Here is a 20,000-nt window from a genome sequence, read left to right as displayed (position 1 = left end):
TGGGAATTAGCCAAAATAAGTAGTGTGGAGGTATACTCATGATACAAACAACAGTTCAAATTAATGCAAATCAATCACACACAAAAAACGCTTCCTGTGTGTTAGGACCATAAGAAAAAACAAATAGTTATGCCAGCCTTATCCTTTAAGGTGTGAATAGTTGGTTCTGATGGAGTATTGTGTTGTTGGAAGAAAGGACAGAAAGAATGAATAGAGGTTCTACAGACTACTGAATGACAGAGGTTCATAACTGTCAGGGCCATTAGTCTAAGATGTGTTTATGTGTAAACACCTGACCAGGGGGGTTAGAGTCCCCTTTGGTGTGTGGGTTAACAACTTAAAACCCTACATTATTCAATGACCGGGTTCCCCCAGGGGTCTGTATTTGGTCCCCTTCTTCTTTTTCCTTCTAAACCGAATCTCTTCACCAAAAGTAGCCTATCTACAAGCTCTGCTATAGCTCACCTGTTCTCACAAAATGTTCTTCTACACAGTATTATGACATGCCCAAAATAGGGAGGCTAGCGTTCATGTGGTTAAAGTACAACAACAACTTGCCTTGCCTTGCCTTAAGCAGGACTCGTACCACAAATAGAGCTGAAACGTTAGGCCTGGTTGTAAGGGCCCTGGGCTGGATAGAGACCCTCGAAGGGGCCATGGTTTTCTTGCTTAACAAACATCATTCAATGTGATGTTGTCCTGGGGCGCAAACAGCTCATCTGAGCTGGACCGACTGGTGTAAACTGAACCGAGAGCTGAAGATAAACATGGTTATCCACGTGGTTCTCAAAGTGGGGTCCGGGGACCCCAAATGGGGTCCTTGACGGGGTTCTAGGGGATCCCCAGCAAGATGAGGAACAGTTTAAACACTTAAGCCCTATATTATGTTTTGGCTATTTTCAAAAACATCTTGACAAATCATCTCTTATGGGAGTCCCCCGGCACAAACTCTTTCTCCTTCTGGTATAGTCCTTGGTGTGGGAGTTGTGTCGTACCTGCTGGGGGTCTTCATCGGGAGATGGAGGGTCTGTTGTCAGCCTGAACAATGTGGCTGGCGTCGGTCTCCTCCGCCGAATCTAAGAGAAGAGAGAGAACGATACAGTCAGCATCGTCTATGCTCTTCACTATTACACTACAATGTGTGTTTGTGTCTGACAGACAGACAGACAGACAGACAGACAGAATGACAGACAGACAGACAGACAGACAGACAGACAGACAGACAGACAGACAGACAGACAGACAGACAGACAGACAGACAGACAGACAGACAGACAGACAGACAGACAGACAGACAGACAGACAGACAGACAGACAGACAGACAGACAGACAGACAGGGTCGGTGTGTGTGTGTGTTTGTGTGTGCGCGTGTGTGTGTGTAAATTGTAACTGTAACCGTAAATGTACTGAGTTTGAATGTAGTTTCAAGACAACAGTTTCACCTCCTCCCCATGCACCTCGACTTGACCTTTTGAAAGTGAGAAGAAAAGTATGGCCCGATGCACTGAACATTTACACTATGAATGAAAAATAACAACACGGTGCATAAGGTATTGGAATCCAGCCATGACCTGCGTACAAACACCAAGAACAATCTGATACAGACCGGCAGCATGTCCCATGTGTCCGTGTGCCCTCTATCTAATGCCTTATGATTTAGTAGGGGACCTCTAAGCCCAATGACAGCTCTGCATCTGACAAAAGCCATATCATTATTTACTGTCCAGATTGCTCCCAAATGGGGATTACATCGCATCCAAAATAACCTCCCTGGTGTCCGGGTGACACCAGCATGGACACGACTGAATCTCAGAACTCTTCTTTAATACCGGTTACTGTTTTATTAATCCTTTTGATCAAAGCCCCAATGTGACCTTTATACCATATCAGCATGTGGTATGTATACATACGTATGCTTAAGCAGCTTAAGCGTTGTAAACAGGGGTCATCGCCATGCTGGCTTGTGGTGGACATTTTTGTAAAAATTATATCTTTGCCATGGACATTTTTTGGGGGGGGAAATTATAACCAGAAACACACAAACCTTAACAACTCTGAGAGTGCACAAATGGAACCAAATGGACCCATAGGGTCCATTTGTGCACTCTCAGAGGTCAAAAACCTGTATGACACCTAATTCAAAACCTGTATGACAGCTAATGTGTCATACATAGTGTCATAGTAAATAAGTGACATGCATATTCTGAGGAAAACCTCAGATCATAAGACATTCAGTAATTGAGTCTTATGATTAAATTAATGTAAAAAACAAAAAATCTAAAATTTGCCATAGACAAGGCTAGGGCTAGCCACAGACACATTTGACCGTGTATGGTTGACCCTGATGACCCCTGGTTGTTAATTGCAATACAATTCTTCTACTCCAGTGTTTTCAAACATTAGAAACATAAACAACCCTTTTACAGCAACACAAAGCAGCAAATGCAATTATGAAAATGCATATTTACCCGTTATTTAGTGTTAAGTCCTTGTATCAAGAGCTCAGGTCGATCAACTCGATTTGAAGGACATTCCTCCATTACCATCTATTATATGTAGAGGTATCCATTTGTTACATTTGGATCACTCATTGTAATGTTATGAAGAAGGTTTTGGGAACATTTTAGTTCCACAAATTGTGGATGGCCGAACATTATAGCTTAATCGAAATAATGATATGATACAAATACTGGTTTAATAGACCCAAGAGAGACATGGTAGAAGACAGAGGTAGCTGCAACTCAAAGGGCAAGACCACTTTGGTAGAGGTTTGGGTTGTGTACCTTGGCATTATGTAACTCCAAAGGTTGACAAGCAATGAAAAATAATTGCTCCATTGATTAGAAATTGATGATTCAAAATATGCTTCTCATTGACTTACATTGTACAGTGAAACAGCTCTCAAACTCACTCTTTTAGCATGTAAACAAACACAAAAAAAGTTGATTCAGACAATATAGAATATCACCAAACCCAGTACTGTTTATTTTCTTAATAAAAATGTTAACTTCCTGTTGATTTTACTATTTGAAGATCCGGATCTGCAGATCCGGTCCGGGTTTTCTTCTTAATAAAAATAGCAAAACCAGCAGAAAGTTAAAATTTTTATATAATAAAAACAAACAGGACTGGGTTTGGTGATGTTCTATATTGTCTGAATCAACTTTGCTTGCGTTCGTTTACGTACGAAAAGAGTGACTTTGAGAGCTGTTACTTTTGGATTAATTTGGAGTTACATCATGGCACCGTAACTACCCAACCCAAACCTCTACCAAAGTGGTCTTGCCCTTTAAAACTACTTACTCTCGACTAAAGAAAAAATTGTTAGATCTATTGTAAAAGATTTTGATATCACAACTCAGAACACTGTGTGTGTGTGTGTGTGTGTGTGTGTGTGTGTGTGTGTGTGTGTGTGTGTGTGTGTGTGTGTGTGTGTGTGTGTGTGTGTGTGTGTGTGCGTGCGTGCGTGCGTGCGTGCGTGCGTGCGTGCGTGCGTGCGTGCGTGCGTGCGTGCGTGCGTGCGTGCGTGCGTGCGTGCGTGCGTGCGTGCGTGCGTGCGTGCGTGCGTGCGTGCGTGCGTGCGTGCGCTATGCAGATAATGCATTGCAGTTTCCACTGGTTCCTCTGGTGTGTGTGCCAACAGCCAGAATGCAAAGCAGAGGGTGGCAGTCAGGGTAGCAGCATTGTGACTGCTGCAGCCTGCTGCTCATTCTCAGTCTGACGTCAAATATATATTGAAACCAACCAATAACCGACCTATAAGCCAATAAGCAAAGCTAATTCTCCATTCTTGAAGCAAAAAAGCTTTTATTTTTCTAAATCAATGAATCGGATAGATTCTATCAGTGGTGGAGAAAGTACACCTATATTTTACTTAAGTAAAAGTATCAATACTGCAATATAGAAATATTCCGTTACAAGTAAAAGTCCGGAATTAAAAATGTACTTGAGTAAAAGTACAGAAGTGTTGGTATCAAAATGTACTTAAAGTACCAAAAGTACTAAAATGTTTGAAAATATCTACATGCTCACAACGCGTCGCGATGTTGCATCGTTGTGAGCTTGTAGATCGGCTATTTTCAAATAGCCTATGTATAAAATAGGGCTTAAATGGTTAATGTATGTATTATAATATAATAATTGATAATTGCAAAGTATCTATCTAAAGTTGTCAAATAATTGTAGAGTAGTAAAAGTACAATATTTGCCTTTAAGATGTAGTGGAGTAGAAGTAAACGTACTGAAAATTGGAAATACTCAACATAAATATAGATCTATCTATCTATAACACGTAGGGGTTCCCACATCGAGGGAACAGACAACCACATCTCCACGGCAACCACATTCACTGCCTACGTACAGTAGTGCTGTAGTCAAAAGCGTCTCACTTGAGACTGTGATGAAAAGTCCAAAGCCCTCATACAAGTGGAAAGGTTTACCCTTATGGGAGTTAAATTGATGCTCAGGATATTGGCTGTGTTTTTGGATCAGGATCTTTGCTCACAATTTACATTCACAAAGATACAGTATATCACAATAAAGGCAAAAAAAGTGGTATTGCTTGCTTAAAGAAATAATAAAAATCTGTGCACTGTGTTGTAACTTGCTCCCAGTCAAGGCTTTGTTTGAAGATTAACAATTCGACACAAGGTCCTTGTGTGTGAAGGAGACGAAACGTTAATCCACAAATAAAGCCCTCACTGGAAGCTTCTTGTAAAGTTACTGTGTGCTGACTTTTATTATTTCTTATATTAATTCACTGTTGGTCCTGCACCTGCCGTCCAGCGGATGTGCCAGTTTTATTTGTTCCTGTACCCTGTGCGGATTCTTTCATTTTGAGACGTATCCGACTCCATACTGAAACCACCCTGTTAGCCAAAGAAGTTTATGTTCCGTATGATGTGAGTCGAGGCGGTTAGCGTCATGCTACGCTCAGGGATTCTCTTAGTGGCAACTACTGCAGTTAAGCTATTAAGATGTGGTTGTCTATATTACATTACATTACATTACAGTCATTTAGCAGACGCTTTTATCCAAAGCGACTTACAATAAGTGCATTCAACATAGGTAGGCAAGAAAACTACTAATCACCAGAAGTCTTCAGTGCATTCGCTTCTAAAACGAGAAACTAAGAGTATACCTAGCGCTAAGGTAACAGTGCAATATATCAGCTACCTACTTTCTTAAACAGATGAGACAAATAGGAAAATCAATGAGCAAGAGCTAAAACAAATAAGTGTATCAAATAAACAAGATCCAATAAAACAAGAGCTTGTACAAATAATTGACAACAAGTAGGCAAGGCTAAGAGGAAGGATCAGGGTAGTGTTTCCTGAAGATACTGTATATTGTAACTACAGTATACAATAGATCTCAATATTGCATGTAGATACATTCAGAATGTTTTAGATACATGTTGTAATATATTTGTAAATGTAGCTACAGTATATTTATATTTGATATTTATTTTATTTTATTTGAAAAATGAACTCATTAACAGAAAACGTGGCAATCCACATTAGTGTCGGTCAACTATAATGAATAAAATGCACGTAACAACACATTACATAAACTGTACATCTTAGATTTAAGCGCTATAGTCTGAAGATGTTATGCAAGCAAGCAGTTATATAGTTATATGGTCTGGAGCGGCGGAGACAACCGTCAGCTTCCCACCCGTTCTAAAGATAGTTTTCTAGGTCTTATAGAATTGTTTGTGCTCTCATTGCAGGTGCTTTCTTTGTTTGGCCTACACAAGGTTGCATGCAACTCTCTCTGCTATTAGTCACTGCGAGTCCCTCCGGATGAGAGCGTTTAAACTAAACACTTTAAATGCTGTAGTTGCCACTAAAAGAATCCCTGACCGCCTCGACTCACATTATACAGAACAGAAACTTCTTTGGCTAACAGGGTGGTTTCAGCATGGAGTCAGATCAGTTTCAAAATGAAAGAATCCGCACAGGGTGATTGACGAAGTTCTTCAGTGGCACTTTTTACAAACCAATGTAGTCAATCTAGATCAGCGTGTTCCCAACCTTTTCTAAATCAGGGCCCACTAGGAAAATCTTGACAGCGTTCGCGGCACACCCATCTAACCACATTCGGCTGGTGTTAATGGCGTTAAGTGGATTTTCAGAGCATATTTATTTAGATGATCAATCAATCGATTGGGTTCCGGCTTGGATCAATGGAACCTACAAAGTTCTTATTTATTGGTATAACTATGAAAACAACATTTTTCAAGGTTTTAAAGAAAGCAATAGGCCTACCATGTAAAAAAAATGTGATAGTATGGTGGAGAGTGACAGGAAAGAGACGGGGGGGAAGTGACGCGCAGAAAAGGTCGTTGGACTCGGGAATCGAACCTATAACTCGCTGTCAGACTGCATTAGAGCCTATATGTGGTATGTGCCTTAACCGCTAGGCCATCGGCACCCCACCACATTTTATTTTTTTTACATTATTATTAATACATTTAAATCATTATATTGTAGTGTTTTGCCACACCCTCGCCGCCCACCAATGGGCCATGACCCACAGGTTGGTAACCACTGATCTAGATAGACTAGAGGTTATTCCCCGGCGTCATGACAGCACCCCTCTGTGATCCTTTTTAACAGAGACTGCAGACGGATTAAGTCCCACAAGCAAACCATTATCATCAGCGCCGTCAACAACACAACCGCAATGTGAGAGATGAAAGTAATAACCTCCATCAAAATAGATTGCCTGTGGGGGGTTTTGTGCGAGAACCTGTGAGATCCAATTTTGCCTTTGTTTTTCATTAGATTTGTACATGGTGTCCTGTTATCCAGGACATTTAGTACCAGGTACCTACTACCAATGTTACTTTGTTTTTTTCTTGACACTGTATTTACTTGACCACTTACTTATGTTGTTTGTTGACTATGGTTTATGCCATTCAATTACTTGCTTTTACTTTGTAAGTCTCTGTGTATGAGAGCAACTGTTAATGTGTAAATTGTACATAAACAGGAGAGTAAGACAACAGGTGGGTTTTGTTGAGATGCAACACACCTTTTCTCAGTCATGAAGCGACTGCGCCATAGACCAGCTCTGACCATAGGAACATGCACTTTAATCCATTAAGACTGGGAACGCATCTGTGTCATTTTTAGATTTTTGTGGCTATTGAAAAATAGCAGATTATACAGTGCCACGCTACGAGCTTGCAGATCTGCTATTTTTAGAAAAATCGTGAAAATGTGTGCAAAACTTTGAATATATATATATTTTTTAAGCAAACATTTTTAACTAAAATCTTTGCTTTTGGGGGGTCCCTGGAACAACATATTTTGAGATGGGGGTCCGCGGCCAAATACATATCATTTTGGGGGCCCTTGATATGAAAAAGTTTGAGAACCACTGATTATAGCAACATAAGTTTTTTTTTTTTTAATGTTAGGATTTTGAAGACATTTGTAGAATCCCCAGAAGCAAAGATTTGAGTTACAAATGTTCGCTTGGAAAAATACATATTCAAGGATTTGCAAAAATTTTCATGATTTTCCAAAAAATAGCAGATATACAAGCTCGTAGCGCCGGCACTAGGTACGAGCTTGTATATCTGCTATTTTTGAATATCCAAAGAAATCTAAAGTGAAATCACAGATTCCAGGATTGAATAGGTTAAAAACTGCATAAGACGTGACGTCAATGGAAATAAATGCTTTACATCATATTTTGTTATATTTTCTCCTATACAGTAAGTACACCATCTCCCCCTCACTTCCTCCCACAATCGCACGCAGTACAGAGAAAGAATACAAGAGGGGCGTGAGAAAAAAGACCTGCTTGGTTTGCCTTCACAGCTCAAGGCGGGATCACATCCACACACACATCCTGTAGGTTCCTGCAGGTTCAGTGTCTTCCTGTGTGTGACGGAGAGAGAATGAGCCATAGCAACACGGGTTATGCAACTACCTGCAACGGCAATCTCTCCAATAAACACTTTGGTAACACTTTGTATGAAGCCCATGCCCCATAATGCATAAACATACTTATATAATGGATTAGAATCTGCTTATAACACTGTATAAACAGTGCTATTGAACACCCTTTATGTCTGTGTGTGGGTTTTACAAATATTGAACCAATGAAAAGTAATAAAAAAGTGCTTCTGACTAAACCTCCAACTCCATTGGATCCTCAAACTGTCGGTCAAACCACCAAACTCAACTTCTGGAGTTGGATTGTTTTTGTCCCCCATTGATTAGAATGATGAAGACGGAAGGAAAATAAATCTCTCTCCACATTATGTTCAAAAACCTCCTAACTCCACATGAGCTGTATTTGGGTAAAGTGATGATAATATAAGGACACATTCAAGTATCTGACAATGTATAAAGTCACCGTAACGACTTTGATGAGGCGGTATTGTGTTGTTCCTGAAAAGTTAATATTTTGGACATCGACAGCAGAGATATGCTGTATAATAAGCAAGCAACTCATTAGTACTCATAATGCTTAATAACAATAATAATAACTTGATAATGAGGGTCAAGTATAAATAATCTGCTTATTATAGCACTGTATAATTTACAGTCATAAGCATTCATGAGTATATGCTTTTGGCCAGGATAATAGTCCATCCATCCATCCATCCATCCATCCATCTTCAACCGCTTCTCCAGAGTCGGGTCGCCAGGATCATAGTGTATAATAGAATAATTTTATAATGCACTGTAATCACTGTTATAATTCATTATAGTTACTGTAAGTGGCCATTAGGTGCTTTAAAACGTGAAGTGAAACAAATAGCATTAATCTATGCAAGAACAACACACAACAATGTTCTGCCTACACATTATTACTTTGCATTCTAACGGCTTATAATGGATTATAGACGCAGGCTTCATCATGAAATGGTTTTATTGCTAACTTTTCTGCTAAGCTTACAGTAGCTTAGAAACAGAGGTGTGGGGTTTTCAACCAATCAGACGGTCCTGTCCCCTCGAGCAATGGGATAGAGGAGGTCTCAGTGCAGCTGTTTGTTGCAAATGCATATACAGTATAACAAGTTGAACATGAGTGATGCTTGCTTACTGTAAGTCGCTCTGGATTAAGAGCGTCTGCTAAATGCCTAAACTGTAAACTGTAAACTGTGTTGAACTTGTACATTTGGATGGAATTTGATCAGATATCAGAGTTTCTATCATTCATCAAATCACTCTGAAAGTGATTCCAACAATATCATTCTCCACTGTTGTTGTAGTTGTTGTTATAATGGACCCTTCAGTGGTCAGTGGACCCTTTTCACAGTGGATATTTTGACAGGCAAACGCAGCTGAAGGTAATAACCAGGGCAGGAATTTAATGGAGGCCCCTCGTTTTGGCCCTCTTCAAAAAATGATATACCTACCCTAAAGCCACAGTGGCCTTGATTTTATTATTTATTTTCTGTCAATATGCTTATTAGACACCAGTGTCTTGTTGAGACCACAGATAATAGATGCGTACCATAGTAATAGCATTAATCGTGGCCATGTTTCATTACTGTGTTTATGTGTGCCAGCATTAAGCTAACTGTAGAGATGAGCTGTCCAAGCTGGCACACAGTAACATAAATGAAACACGCCCACAACTCATGTTATTGCTATTCAGCATGCGTTTAACTGTGAGGTGAATATCTGGCAAGAATTCTGAAACGCGTTCGGTTGCTTTCTATTTTAGTCGTGCGTTATGGTAATATGGCCTTAGTGAACTGCTTAGAAGCCGTCCGTGGCTAACAGTGTAGGTGTGAAACGTGTGGGCAGATAATCTCCATCATGATGGAGACACTTCATTTGTTTCAGGCAACACTCTGCTTGGCTACCTCACGCATAGTAAAAAAATAAATATGGAGTCTTGATTTAACTCAGAAAGTGTACAAATAGATCTGGATTTTACCGTGTGCACATCATTTATTTGCACAATGGCTATAATAATACATTCATTATGTGGGTGTAATTTAGATTCCAATGCGCGGTAAATTATGAAGCAATTAGCCATGCATATATCATATTTTAGAACCTTAAACTAGAATTGACCTCTCCGAAAGTCATAAGTTGTTGAGAGATTTTAAAGCTTTCTTTTATTTATTTGCATAGTAAATTGGGTATATACAGGAGTTTTTATTATAAGGGGGGATTATATTGTAGCAGTTACAAGTGATAACTTGCTGCCAGTCACATTGTAGGCCTAACGTGATATCTGTATGTGACCTCACATCACCTATGAGCTGAGTTTGTGTTAATAAACACAATGTAGGCGTTGTAGTGACACTGGCATCGCACCACACCAGTGACGCCACGCTCATCAGCACTTCAGCGGTAACTTATGAGTGAAAGTGGAGCTTTTCTCAGAATTTCCATGGGATTTCCATTTTCCCTCAAAAGCTCTATTCTCTAACCATTAGTCATATGGACATAGGACAGGCAGTGGTTGGAAAAAGTACTCAAATGTTTTACTTAAGTAAAAGTATCAATACTGCAATGTAGAAGTACTCTGTTACAAGTAAAAGTCTGGTGTTTAAAATTTACTTGAGTAAAAGTACAAAAGTATTGGTATCAAAATGTACTTAAAGTACCAAAAGTAAAAGTACTGAAATGAAAATAGCAGATCTACAAGCTCACAACGCATCCCGATGCGACGTGTTGTGAGCTTGTAGATCGGCTATTTTCAAATAGCCTAGCTATAAAATAGGACTAAAGTGATTAATGTATGTTTTATAATGTAATCATTTATATCTGCAAAGTAACTAAAGTTTTCAAATAATTGTAGTGGAATAAAAGTACAATATTTGCCTCTGAGATCTAGATTGGAAATTGTAAATACTCAAGTAAAGTACAAATACCTCAAACATTGTACTTAAGTACAGTACTTGAGTACATGTACTTAGTTACTTTCCACCATTGGAGACAGGACAATATTGGATCCAGCTCCCTTTGGAGTTGTTGGCCGTGCTGTGGTGGACAGAGTGTTCTTGGCACTGGCCAAGACAAATGTATACTTCACTTTTACAACCCTGTCAACTCAGTATATCATTACTGTTGTATCTCCATATTTCAAACATTAACGTCCTATTTTATGCAGTACTTCTTCATATGGCAGTGTCAACGCAAAAGTAGAGAAAATAGCAGATCTACATGCTCACAAAGTGAGAACTATTCCTGAATTTCACCTAATTTCACCTATAATGACATGCCAGGTTGGGAATTGCGCAAGTCTGTCTGTGTCTGTTTTTCCCTATAATCTGCCTCACCACAAGCAGAACTTTGGGTTCCTTCGCTTCTGTCTGTGGATGTTTATAAATATTTAACCAATAAAAATCAACAAGAACTTGTGAGTTGTGTTGCGACTATATAATAATTGGTTCCATTGCAACACTTTTTTTTTCCATTTCCAGAAGATTTACAGTTTTGGACACACACGGTTTTGTGCCCAATAGGGACTTTATTATTCGCGCCATTCGTCTCTTAATTCAGTCACATCTAATCCTGGCTTTTTTATTCAATCTGACTGATTCCCTCTTTTTCACATGCCTATCTGCTTGGTCATATCTGCGTTTTTCTCAAATAACCCATCCAATCCGGGGACGCATTTCTGTCATTTTTCGATTTCTTTAGCTATTAAAAAATAGCAGATATACAAGCTCAGAGCGCGACACCGAGTGCAGTGCAATGAGCTTGTAGATCTGCTATTTTTGAAAAATCTTGAAAATGTGCGCAAATCTTTGAATACATATTTTTTCAAAGCGAACATTTGTAACTCAAATCTTTGCTTCTGGGGAGTCCCTGGAAGATTTTTTTTTACAAATGTTCGCTTTATATTTAAAGATTTTGCACAAATTGTCGCAATTTTTACAAAAAATTGCAGATCTACTAGTTTTTTTTATTCAAAAGTTTTTATCCCACGATTTTGTAACCTTTTTTTCACCCGGTGCCAATTTTCTAAGTGATCCTGGGCGCTACACTCCCCCCACAGCCTAGGGAGCCCAGGGCCGAGCTCATGCCTCCTTCGATGCATGAGAGCCAACTGACCTTCTTGTCACCTGACAGGGGAGAGTTTCCCCGGTAGGACGTAGCGCGTGGAAGGAACACGTTATTCCAACCAGTTCCCTTCTCCTCCATCAGGCGAATAACCAAAGAAATTTAAAATGACAGAGATGCGTTCCCGGATGGAATGGGATAAACAGGGACCGACAATCCTGGCCTCGAGGCATAGAGAATCAGCCACAGCTATCTGCCCTATATGACAACCATGTGACCTTCTCCTCTCCTGGCTGAGTTGGTTCTCCTTCCCTCAAGCAGGCGGCACAGACCGCCTAACCAGAAATTAAACAGGACAAAAAACTCCACTGTGCCTTATTCCATTACACGGCTGAACTGGCTCATGAGGTGAGGATTTAGTAGTTTTTTATGTATATTTTTGGATTCTTATTTTTTTGTATACAGGATTTGTCTATACAGTGTCTGCTCCACGTTTATATTATATTGTAGTGACTGTCTTGGGGCATAATTCACCATGGGCTCTTAAAGAGAGTGGGGGGGTTTGATTAGAGACAATAAGGAACAGGTGTGTGTGCTATGTTGTCAGTACTGTATGAGTGCAGTGTGTGAAATAAATGGGAGAAGTTGCAATTGTTCATTCTGGCAATTCCTACAATATAATTATATCTGCGTGTGTTGTGTTGTATCCCTGTGTCGTCAAATTGTTGCACGTGTTTCACTAGTTCGCTTGTGTTTTGTCACTTTTGCAGCGCGTTTCTGACATGCTGTGTATGTGTTGTCACAATGGTGCGTGTGTTTTCTCAATTTGCTTGGGTCATGTCAATTTGCGGTGCGTTGGGCTCTCCCTACATTACTCTTGAGGTGACAATAAAGATACTGATCTGAACTGCAACTTGATGAGGTAATTGGATTTATCTGCAGGGATAGTGGGATGAAAAACATAACATAAACACATATCCGTTTATCTGATGAAATGGGTACTTTATCTAGTAAAGTCTTATCTCTCTATTTACGGATAAGTGTTTATGACTTGTTTTTATTCCCACTAGCGGCACGGCTCTGAGGAGGGCTGTGTTGTGGTCAGTTGGTCTGTCCGTCCGTCCGTCCGTCCGTCCGTCCGTCCGTCCACTACTTTGGTCCCACCCACACAACATATCCCGAAAGCTACTGGGTGGATTACCATGGAATTGGCTGTGTATCTCCATGCTCCACTGAGGATGGCCCTACTGTTCTTGGTGACCCTGAATGTCCCTGAATGTCCCATTGCACACACAATATCTCAGTGGTGGAAGAAGTACTCAATTGTTTTAAATAATTAAAAGTATCAATACTACAATATATAGAAATACTCTGTTACAAGTAAAAGTCCGGAATTCAAAATTTACTTGAGCAAAAGTATAAAAGTATTGGTATCAAAATATACTTAAAGTACAAAAATAAAAGTACTCATAATGCAGTGTATCCCATATGTTTTGTAATAATAATCCAAATCTACAAAGTAACTAGTAACTAAAGTTTTCAAATAGTTGTAGTGGAGTAAAAGTATAATATTTGCCTCTGAGATATAGTGGAGTAGAAGTAAAAGTACTGAAAGTCTGAAATACTCCAATAAAGTAGAAATACCTCAAAATTGTACTTAATTACAGTACTTGAGTAAATGTACTTAGTTACTTTACATCACTGCAATATCTCAACATCTAATGGGCAGATTGAATGTAAACACAGGACTATTGTCAGCTGAATGACTCCGCTGGTACTCGTTTCTAAGTGGTTACTATGGTTTCTCCCATTTGCTCACATTGTAAGGTAACATTTATTCCAAGATGTTTTTCTATTTAAAGTAATTGTATGAATAAGGTTCAAGGTTCACGCTTCACTTTTAATAAACACTTCTTCATTTGAATTGTTGGTAAGTGGCCAATGTATTGTATACAATGGTACATATCTCGAAGGCAGTGGTGGTACAATGGTATACAATGTATTGTATACCATGCGTGTAGGGTTGATTACATGGGATAATCAACCCCGAGCCACGTGTTATACCGGAAAGTAAGTAAGTGCACTCTGCAATAATTAGCCTCCACCACATTTTTCAATAACTGCTCTGTTCATTATTGGTTATCCTGTACATCATTTTCATTGTGGATCAACATCATTTGTGACTATTACTGCTGTTTTTCAGGAAACTGCCACATCCATCCCCTTGTCAATTTCATTACTCTCAAGATCGACAGTCAGTCAGTAACTACAAATTATTTCCAGCACTTTAGAGCTTATAAATAGCAGGTGAAACGGCCCTCAATCATTTTGAGCGGTAATAGATGTATCTTGTGTCGGAAGCAGAGAAAGAAGGAAATTTCATATTCTAATTGGAAACTTAAAATAGACAGAATTTGACACACAGCTGCTGTTTTGACTTTTTGGCCATTCTCTGGCAGATGTAATCACAGACATCTTCAAGCTCTGCCTTTAGTCTGCCTCTAGTCTGTTGTTTCTGCATGTTTAAAAAAAGACCAGCTCCGCACCGGCCCCCTATAAGAAAACAACAGCTCTCCCTCAACCATAGGCTAAAGAAGTTTGGCATGGACTCCAGCAACTTCTACAGGTGCACTATTATAGCATGGCTGGATGAATCACTGCCTGCCACAGAAGATGCTCCACTTATGACCTTAAAGCCATACAGAGAGGGTGGTCCAAACACTGTGCAGCACATAGCCAGGACTGGGCTGTCAGCCATGTAGGACCTTTACACTGGGTTTAGAGTCTAAAAAAGTCTAATTTATACTTTGCAGTACGACCATGTCACTCACCGAAAACAACGGACTCTCAACCAAATGACATGATGAAATACAACTTATGACATGATGAAATACAAATGCTAACCCATCACGATTTTGGGCTATTAATCTGTTATTTTTGGTGAGACAAAGTATAAATTAGGCTTCACGAACAACAGGCTGAAATCAGGTAGTAAGTCGGCAGCTTTCAACAAAGCCTGAGTTTGTAGTCTCAGGTGTTTCGTACGTATGTTTCCTTCTCACTGCCAAGAACTGTTCAACATACAAACATACCACTTTCAGGGCATAGGGGTGATTCCTTATGTTTGGAATTTCGCCCTTGAATCCCTAAAAAAAGCAAATGAGCAGTTGTCTCCAGGCTAGCAGGGGTGCCAAATGGGGTCCAAAAAAAGCCCTGCTGGCTGCAAGTCGGTCTGTAAACAACAGATGTGTGAAAAAATATTTTCCCATCTCGATTTAATTTTCTTTTTTACATTCCAGGCATTCGGGCCAAGCAGACGGGGAGAAAGAAGAATTCCTGACAGGGCACCTTGTTCGGACTTTGGCTCCTCTGGAGAAATTCTCCCCTCAGAGCAGCTGGCCCATTACAGAGATGATGTGGAGGTCATTTTCCAAGAACACATCTGGGGTGCCTAGGGGCAGGGAGGGGTATCCTCAGCCCCCATTACACTTGGAATTATCATGCATCTCATTCCTCATGTGTGTCTGTATTCTTTACCCAGCTTCCATTTAGACCTGGTATTAAAATGTATCTCTGACACGCAGTACACGTTGTAAAAAAATGTATTTTCTAGCTTTCCTATTAAAAATGCAGATGGCCGAGCTGTTGTATTTCAGAACAAATGTTAACATCCTTTGAAAAGATGGCAATTGCTCAAGAAATCAGGCTCCTGCTTTTGTCTATTGGTAATTAAAATTGGTTCATTATAATTTCTCTTCTCTCCCACTCTTCTTTTGCCCATTCCCATGTGTACTATGGTCCTTGTCACTGCTAAGCCCCACTGGTGTCTTGGGGAGGGTGCAAGGCAAGGCAATGCCAACTAATTTGTATAGTACCTATCAACAAGGAAACAAAACATTTAGAGCACTTACCACTTAAGCCCCTAATATACATTGTTATATGATGAATAGCAAAAATTGCCAATCTAAGCTCATAATGCACCTCAATGCGATGCATTGTGAGCTTGTAGATCGGCTATCTTTGAACATTTTGAAACTTCTGCCTTTTTTTTTTTTTGGGACATTTTTCACGATACTTCTAACATGCCCAACATAGAGACGCCTGGTTGTGTAGATCAGCTATTTTCAGAAAAGAGATTTGGTGTAGAGGAAAGTATTAGAGGATCTAGTATAGAGCCTGGGGAACTCCGGTCAACTAAGTAGCCTATATACTGTAGGGTTTAAGTGTTTGAATACTTTATTAACATGCTTATTCACAGTACAGGTAGTACAGTCAAACGTTATGCTAAAAGTATAACACAAAAAGCCCCAGGGGCTTGTTTCCATTGTGGTCCTTTGTACTCAATTCATCAGTAATACATATAATACAGACAATACGATACAAAATGTACTACAAAACATATTGGAATAAACCGCAGTAGAATCATAAGGTATATTTACAGAGAAGGTAGGGGCGGAGTGGGGGTCAGGGGATTCTACTATCAAGGTGTTCAATGAGTTAAACTATGTTCACTTGTATTTTGACTAAATAAATTATTTTTGTTAGTTTTGAGTTTGAGTAGGGAGTCGAGACCCTTTATGTCTATTGGTAGGTCATTCCACATTTTGGTGGCAGCATAGTAGAATGCATTTTACCCATTTTTGAGCCGAATTTTGGGGGGAACGAGGTCAGTTGATCTCCTTCTGGTGTTATGCCCATGTGCGTCACTCAAAAGTAGTTTGACAGGTACCTGGGCACTGGTTAAGGAGTTAGAAAAAAATATGTTCAAATGAAACAGCTACAATAGTCTGTACTCTGTATGCAAATAATGTGATAATAATATGGATAAGCAAATATGGATATGCATTAGGCAAATCCTATCACACCAGTATGGATAGGCAAATTATCAGAAACCTCATATCGCATGTTTGTTTTTGTTTTTTTGTAAATGAATGCCCTACTTCGTCATACTACAGTGTCACGCAATATAGCAAAAATAGCAAATCTACAAGCTCACAATGCTTCGCATATTTTAGGGTGTTGTTGTGAGGGTGAAAGTCGTTATGTGTGTCTGTGGGTTTTATAAATATTGATTAAATAATGACTACTTTGGATCCATTGGAACACAGGTTATTTTTTTCATTTCCATGTTGAATGAAGTAACAGTTTTGGACATACAAGGTTTCCATCCTGACAGTGACGATATATTATCGACAGTCACTGGGTAGGCAAATCCTAGCGTAGACAACCACATGACTCCTCTGATGCACATAGAGTCACCAGCTGCTTCTTTTCACCTGAAAACACACTGACACACTGAGCAGTTTCACTGCTGAGAGCGATGGTTCTCGCTAGGGGTTTTTCACCAACTAGTCAACAGTTTTCTGAAAAACTTTTGTTGCTATATCAGTGGTGAATTAATGTCAAGGACCTCCAAAATTATGTGTTTGGCCTCCGACCTCCGTCTCAGAAATATTTTGTTCCAGGGTTAGGTTCCAAAATATATATATTCAAAGATTTGCACAAATGTTCAAGATTTTTCTAAAATAGCAGATGTACAAGCTCATGCACGGCACAAAGTGACGCGCTATGAGCTTGTATGTCTGCTATTTTTCAATAGCCAACCAATGTGCTATATTATAGCTAAAATCTAAAATGACACAGGTGCTTTCCCGGAGTTTAAATGATGTGCGGTGGTCTCCAAAACATAAGGAAAACTGGATGAAAAAGACTTGCACTTTAAGGATGATCCAGACAGAGACTAAGAAAATATCCTTGTCTTTTATTTTATCATGCTCTTAAAGTGCTTTGTGCTCAAAGTGAAAGGTGCAAAGAAGCAGCCAACGTTTCGATCATAGGACCTTAGTCAGTGCTGTATGAATAACCACAGACAGACATGTTGCTCTTATAGGGCTCTAGATCAGCTCAGGTGCTGAGGATCAGGGTCATCATGGCAAACAATCACAGACATCACCATGGCAATAGTGGGGCGTGGACATAACATGCCAAATCAAAAGGACCTGAGGTTATACAGCATTACAAATGGAATCATAATGTACATATACATTACACCAAGTCACATATAAACATGTTACTGAGAAAAAAATGTATATCATTTTGTTAATGACCCATTACATCACAGAACATATTCAATAAATGGTTCCTATAGGTAGCACTGGAGGGAGAGGTCTTCATTCATAACACCTGGGTTAACAGACTGAAAATAGAAAATCCATCTGGATTTAGTTTGAAGGAGTTTGGTGTCTAAACCCCCACCTCTTCTGGATTTCTTAACTTGTTCTATGACTATACAGTGGATTGACAGGCTTCCATAAAGTGACTGACAATAGGAGATTTAACCCATTTAGACCTGGAACACCTTTACATTATTATACCTTTCAATTCGGGAACCCCTTTTTGTGTAGTTGTTGCTATTTACAGTATAGCAACATTATTGTTTTGATTTTTTTCAAAATAAATATTCAGGATTTAGAAGGCGTTTTTAGAATCGGCCTCAGGTCTAAATGGGTTAATGTCCTTGCATCTAATGACACTCATGTGTTCTATAATGCGTGTACGGACTGGTCTGGATGTTTTGCCTATACGTACTAGAGATTACATTTACAGGAAATCAAACCCTTTTTTTTAAATGCAAATATTACAGAGCTCATAACACGGCAAACCACATGCTCACAATGGATCTCATTTTGACACGTTAGCTTGTAGATCTTTTACACTATTTTTGAGGATTCTTTTGACTCTGTCTGTCATTTCAAGAGGTGTTTTGTCCAAAAGCTGCCTCCTAATTCATAGAAGAGCTGAACTATGCCATGCTGTGCCGTGCTGTACAATGCGGTCCTGGTCTGCATAATAATTCAATAAAGTTCCCCAAACTGAAGGTCAGTTACACAGCTTGCTTTGGCTTGGAACAGCAGTATGACAAAATTCCCTATAGCTACAGACACAACAACAGCAGATATGATGCAATATGTTTGCGTTTTAATAATTTTTTGTCCATTTCTGCTTTATTTTGTGATAAGAGTGAGCAAAGCCCGAGACTGTGATAGAGTGAGCAAAGACTTTTGACCGAGACCAAGAACCACAAAAGAAATAAGTCAATGACATTGTGTTTTTATCCTTGATGTTTCTTTCTTTTGGAGAAAGTCTATGCCATGTGTTTTCCTTTAAACTTAACACCAATTAAATCAAGTCAAATCAAAATCAAGAGACAGGAACAGCGGGACAGAGAGCTGCGAGAAGGACTACAGCCTTATTTATTTGATACAGTATGTGCTCTTACCAGGCAGGTGAGCCACCTGACGTCACATGGTGCTATTATTGAAGTAATTTGAGGCGAACCTCCATTCATTCAGGTCATTTACATTCTGTTGATTCTGTTCAATCCATTCCTCACTGCTCTTCTAACTTTATTTGTAATCAATCAGCCTGGAGCCCTCTTCTGTGTGTGTGTGTGTGTGTGTGTGTGTGTGTGTGTGTGTGTGTGTGTGTGTGTGTGTGTGTGTGTGTGTGTGTGTGTGTGTGTGTGTGTGTGTGTGTGTGTCACACACACAGTACAACACAGTATAAGCACATAGTGAAGATGCCTCATCAGTTTTCTGGAGCCATTCAAATCAGAAACCACCGCTGGAGCCGAGCTCAGCTTAATCCCAGCCTGTGGACGGAGCTCGGCAGACAGCCCAGAGAGTCACACACCATGAATACACTTAGTCCTAAAGTCCTGCCGACCTGCTTATGTAACAAGCTCTGACACCATGCTACCCCTGCAAGGCTGCGAAATGCCACGCGGCAGCCACACTCATCTATCTCACCAGTACACAACAACTTATACACACACTAATAACTAGGCCTATACAGAACAAACCAACACAGTACACATCTTCAGTGTTACTGCAAGTCCAAAGAGTGTGCACATTTTTTACACTCTTCCACTGGGGATTTTCCTATGAATGAGGACATTTAGAGGCCACTTACGGCTCCGTTTGAAACTTCTATTTGGAGAGTGCGTCTAA

At 39.7% G+C, this 20,000-nt stretch overlaps 1 protein-coding gene across 1 annotated transcript in view; it reads right to left on the bottom strand.

The window, feature by feature from the left end:
• Positions 1-20,000, bottom strand: part of LOC308104706 (uncharacterized protein) — a 29,147-nt gene that overhangs the window by 7,070 nt on the left and 2,077 nt on the right. The window contains exon 2 of the mRNA XM_080455205.1: positions 996-1,076. Within this exon, the coding sequence (XP_080311331.1) occupies positions 996-1,076 (81 nt within the window). The remainder of the gene's footprint in view (positions 1-995; positions 1,077-20,000) is intronic.

This window comes from Gymnoscopelus braueri (assembly GCF_963280865.1).
Source record: "Gymnoscopelus braueri genome assembly, chromosome: 17".
Classification (NCBI taxonomy): domain Eukaryota; kingdom Metazoa; phylum Chordata; class Actinopteri; order Myctophiformes; family Myctophidae; genus Gymnoscopelus; species Gymnoscopelus braueri.
Note: the sequence above shows the minus strand (reverse complement) of the source record. Positions and strands in the feature narration are given on the sequence as shown.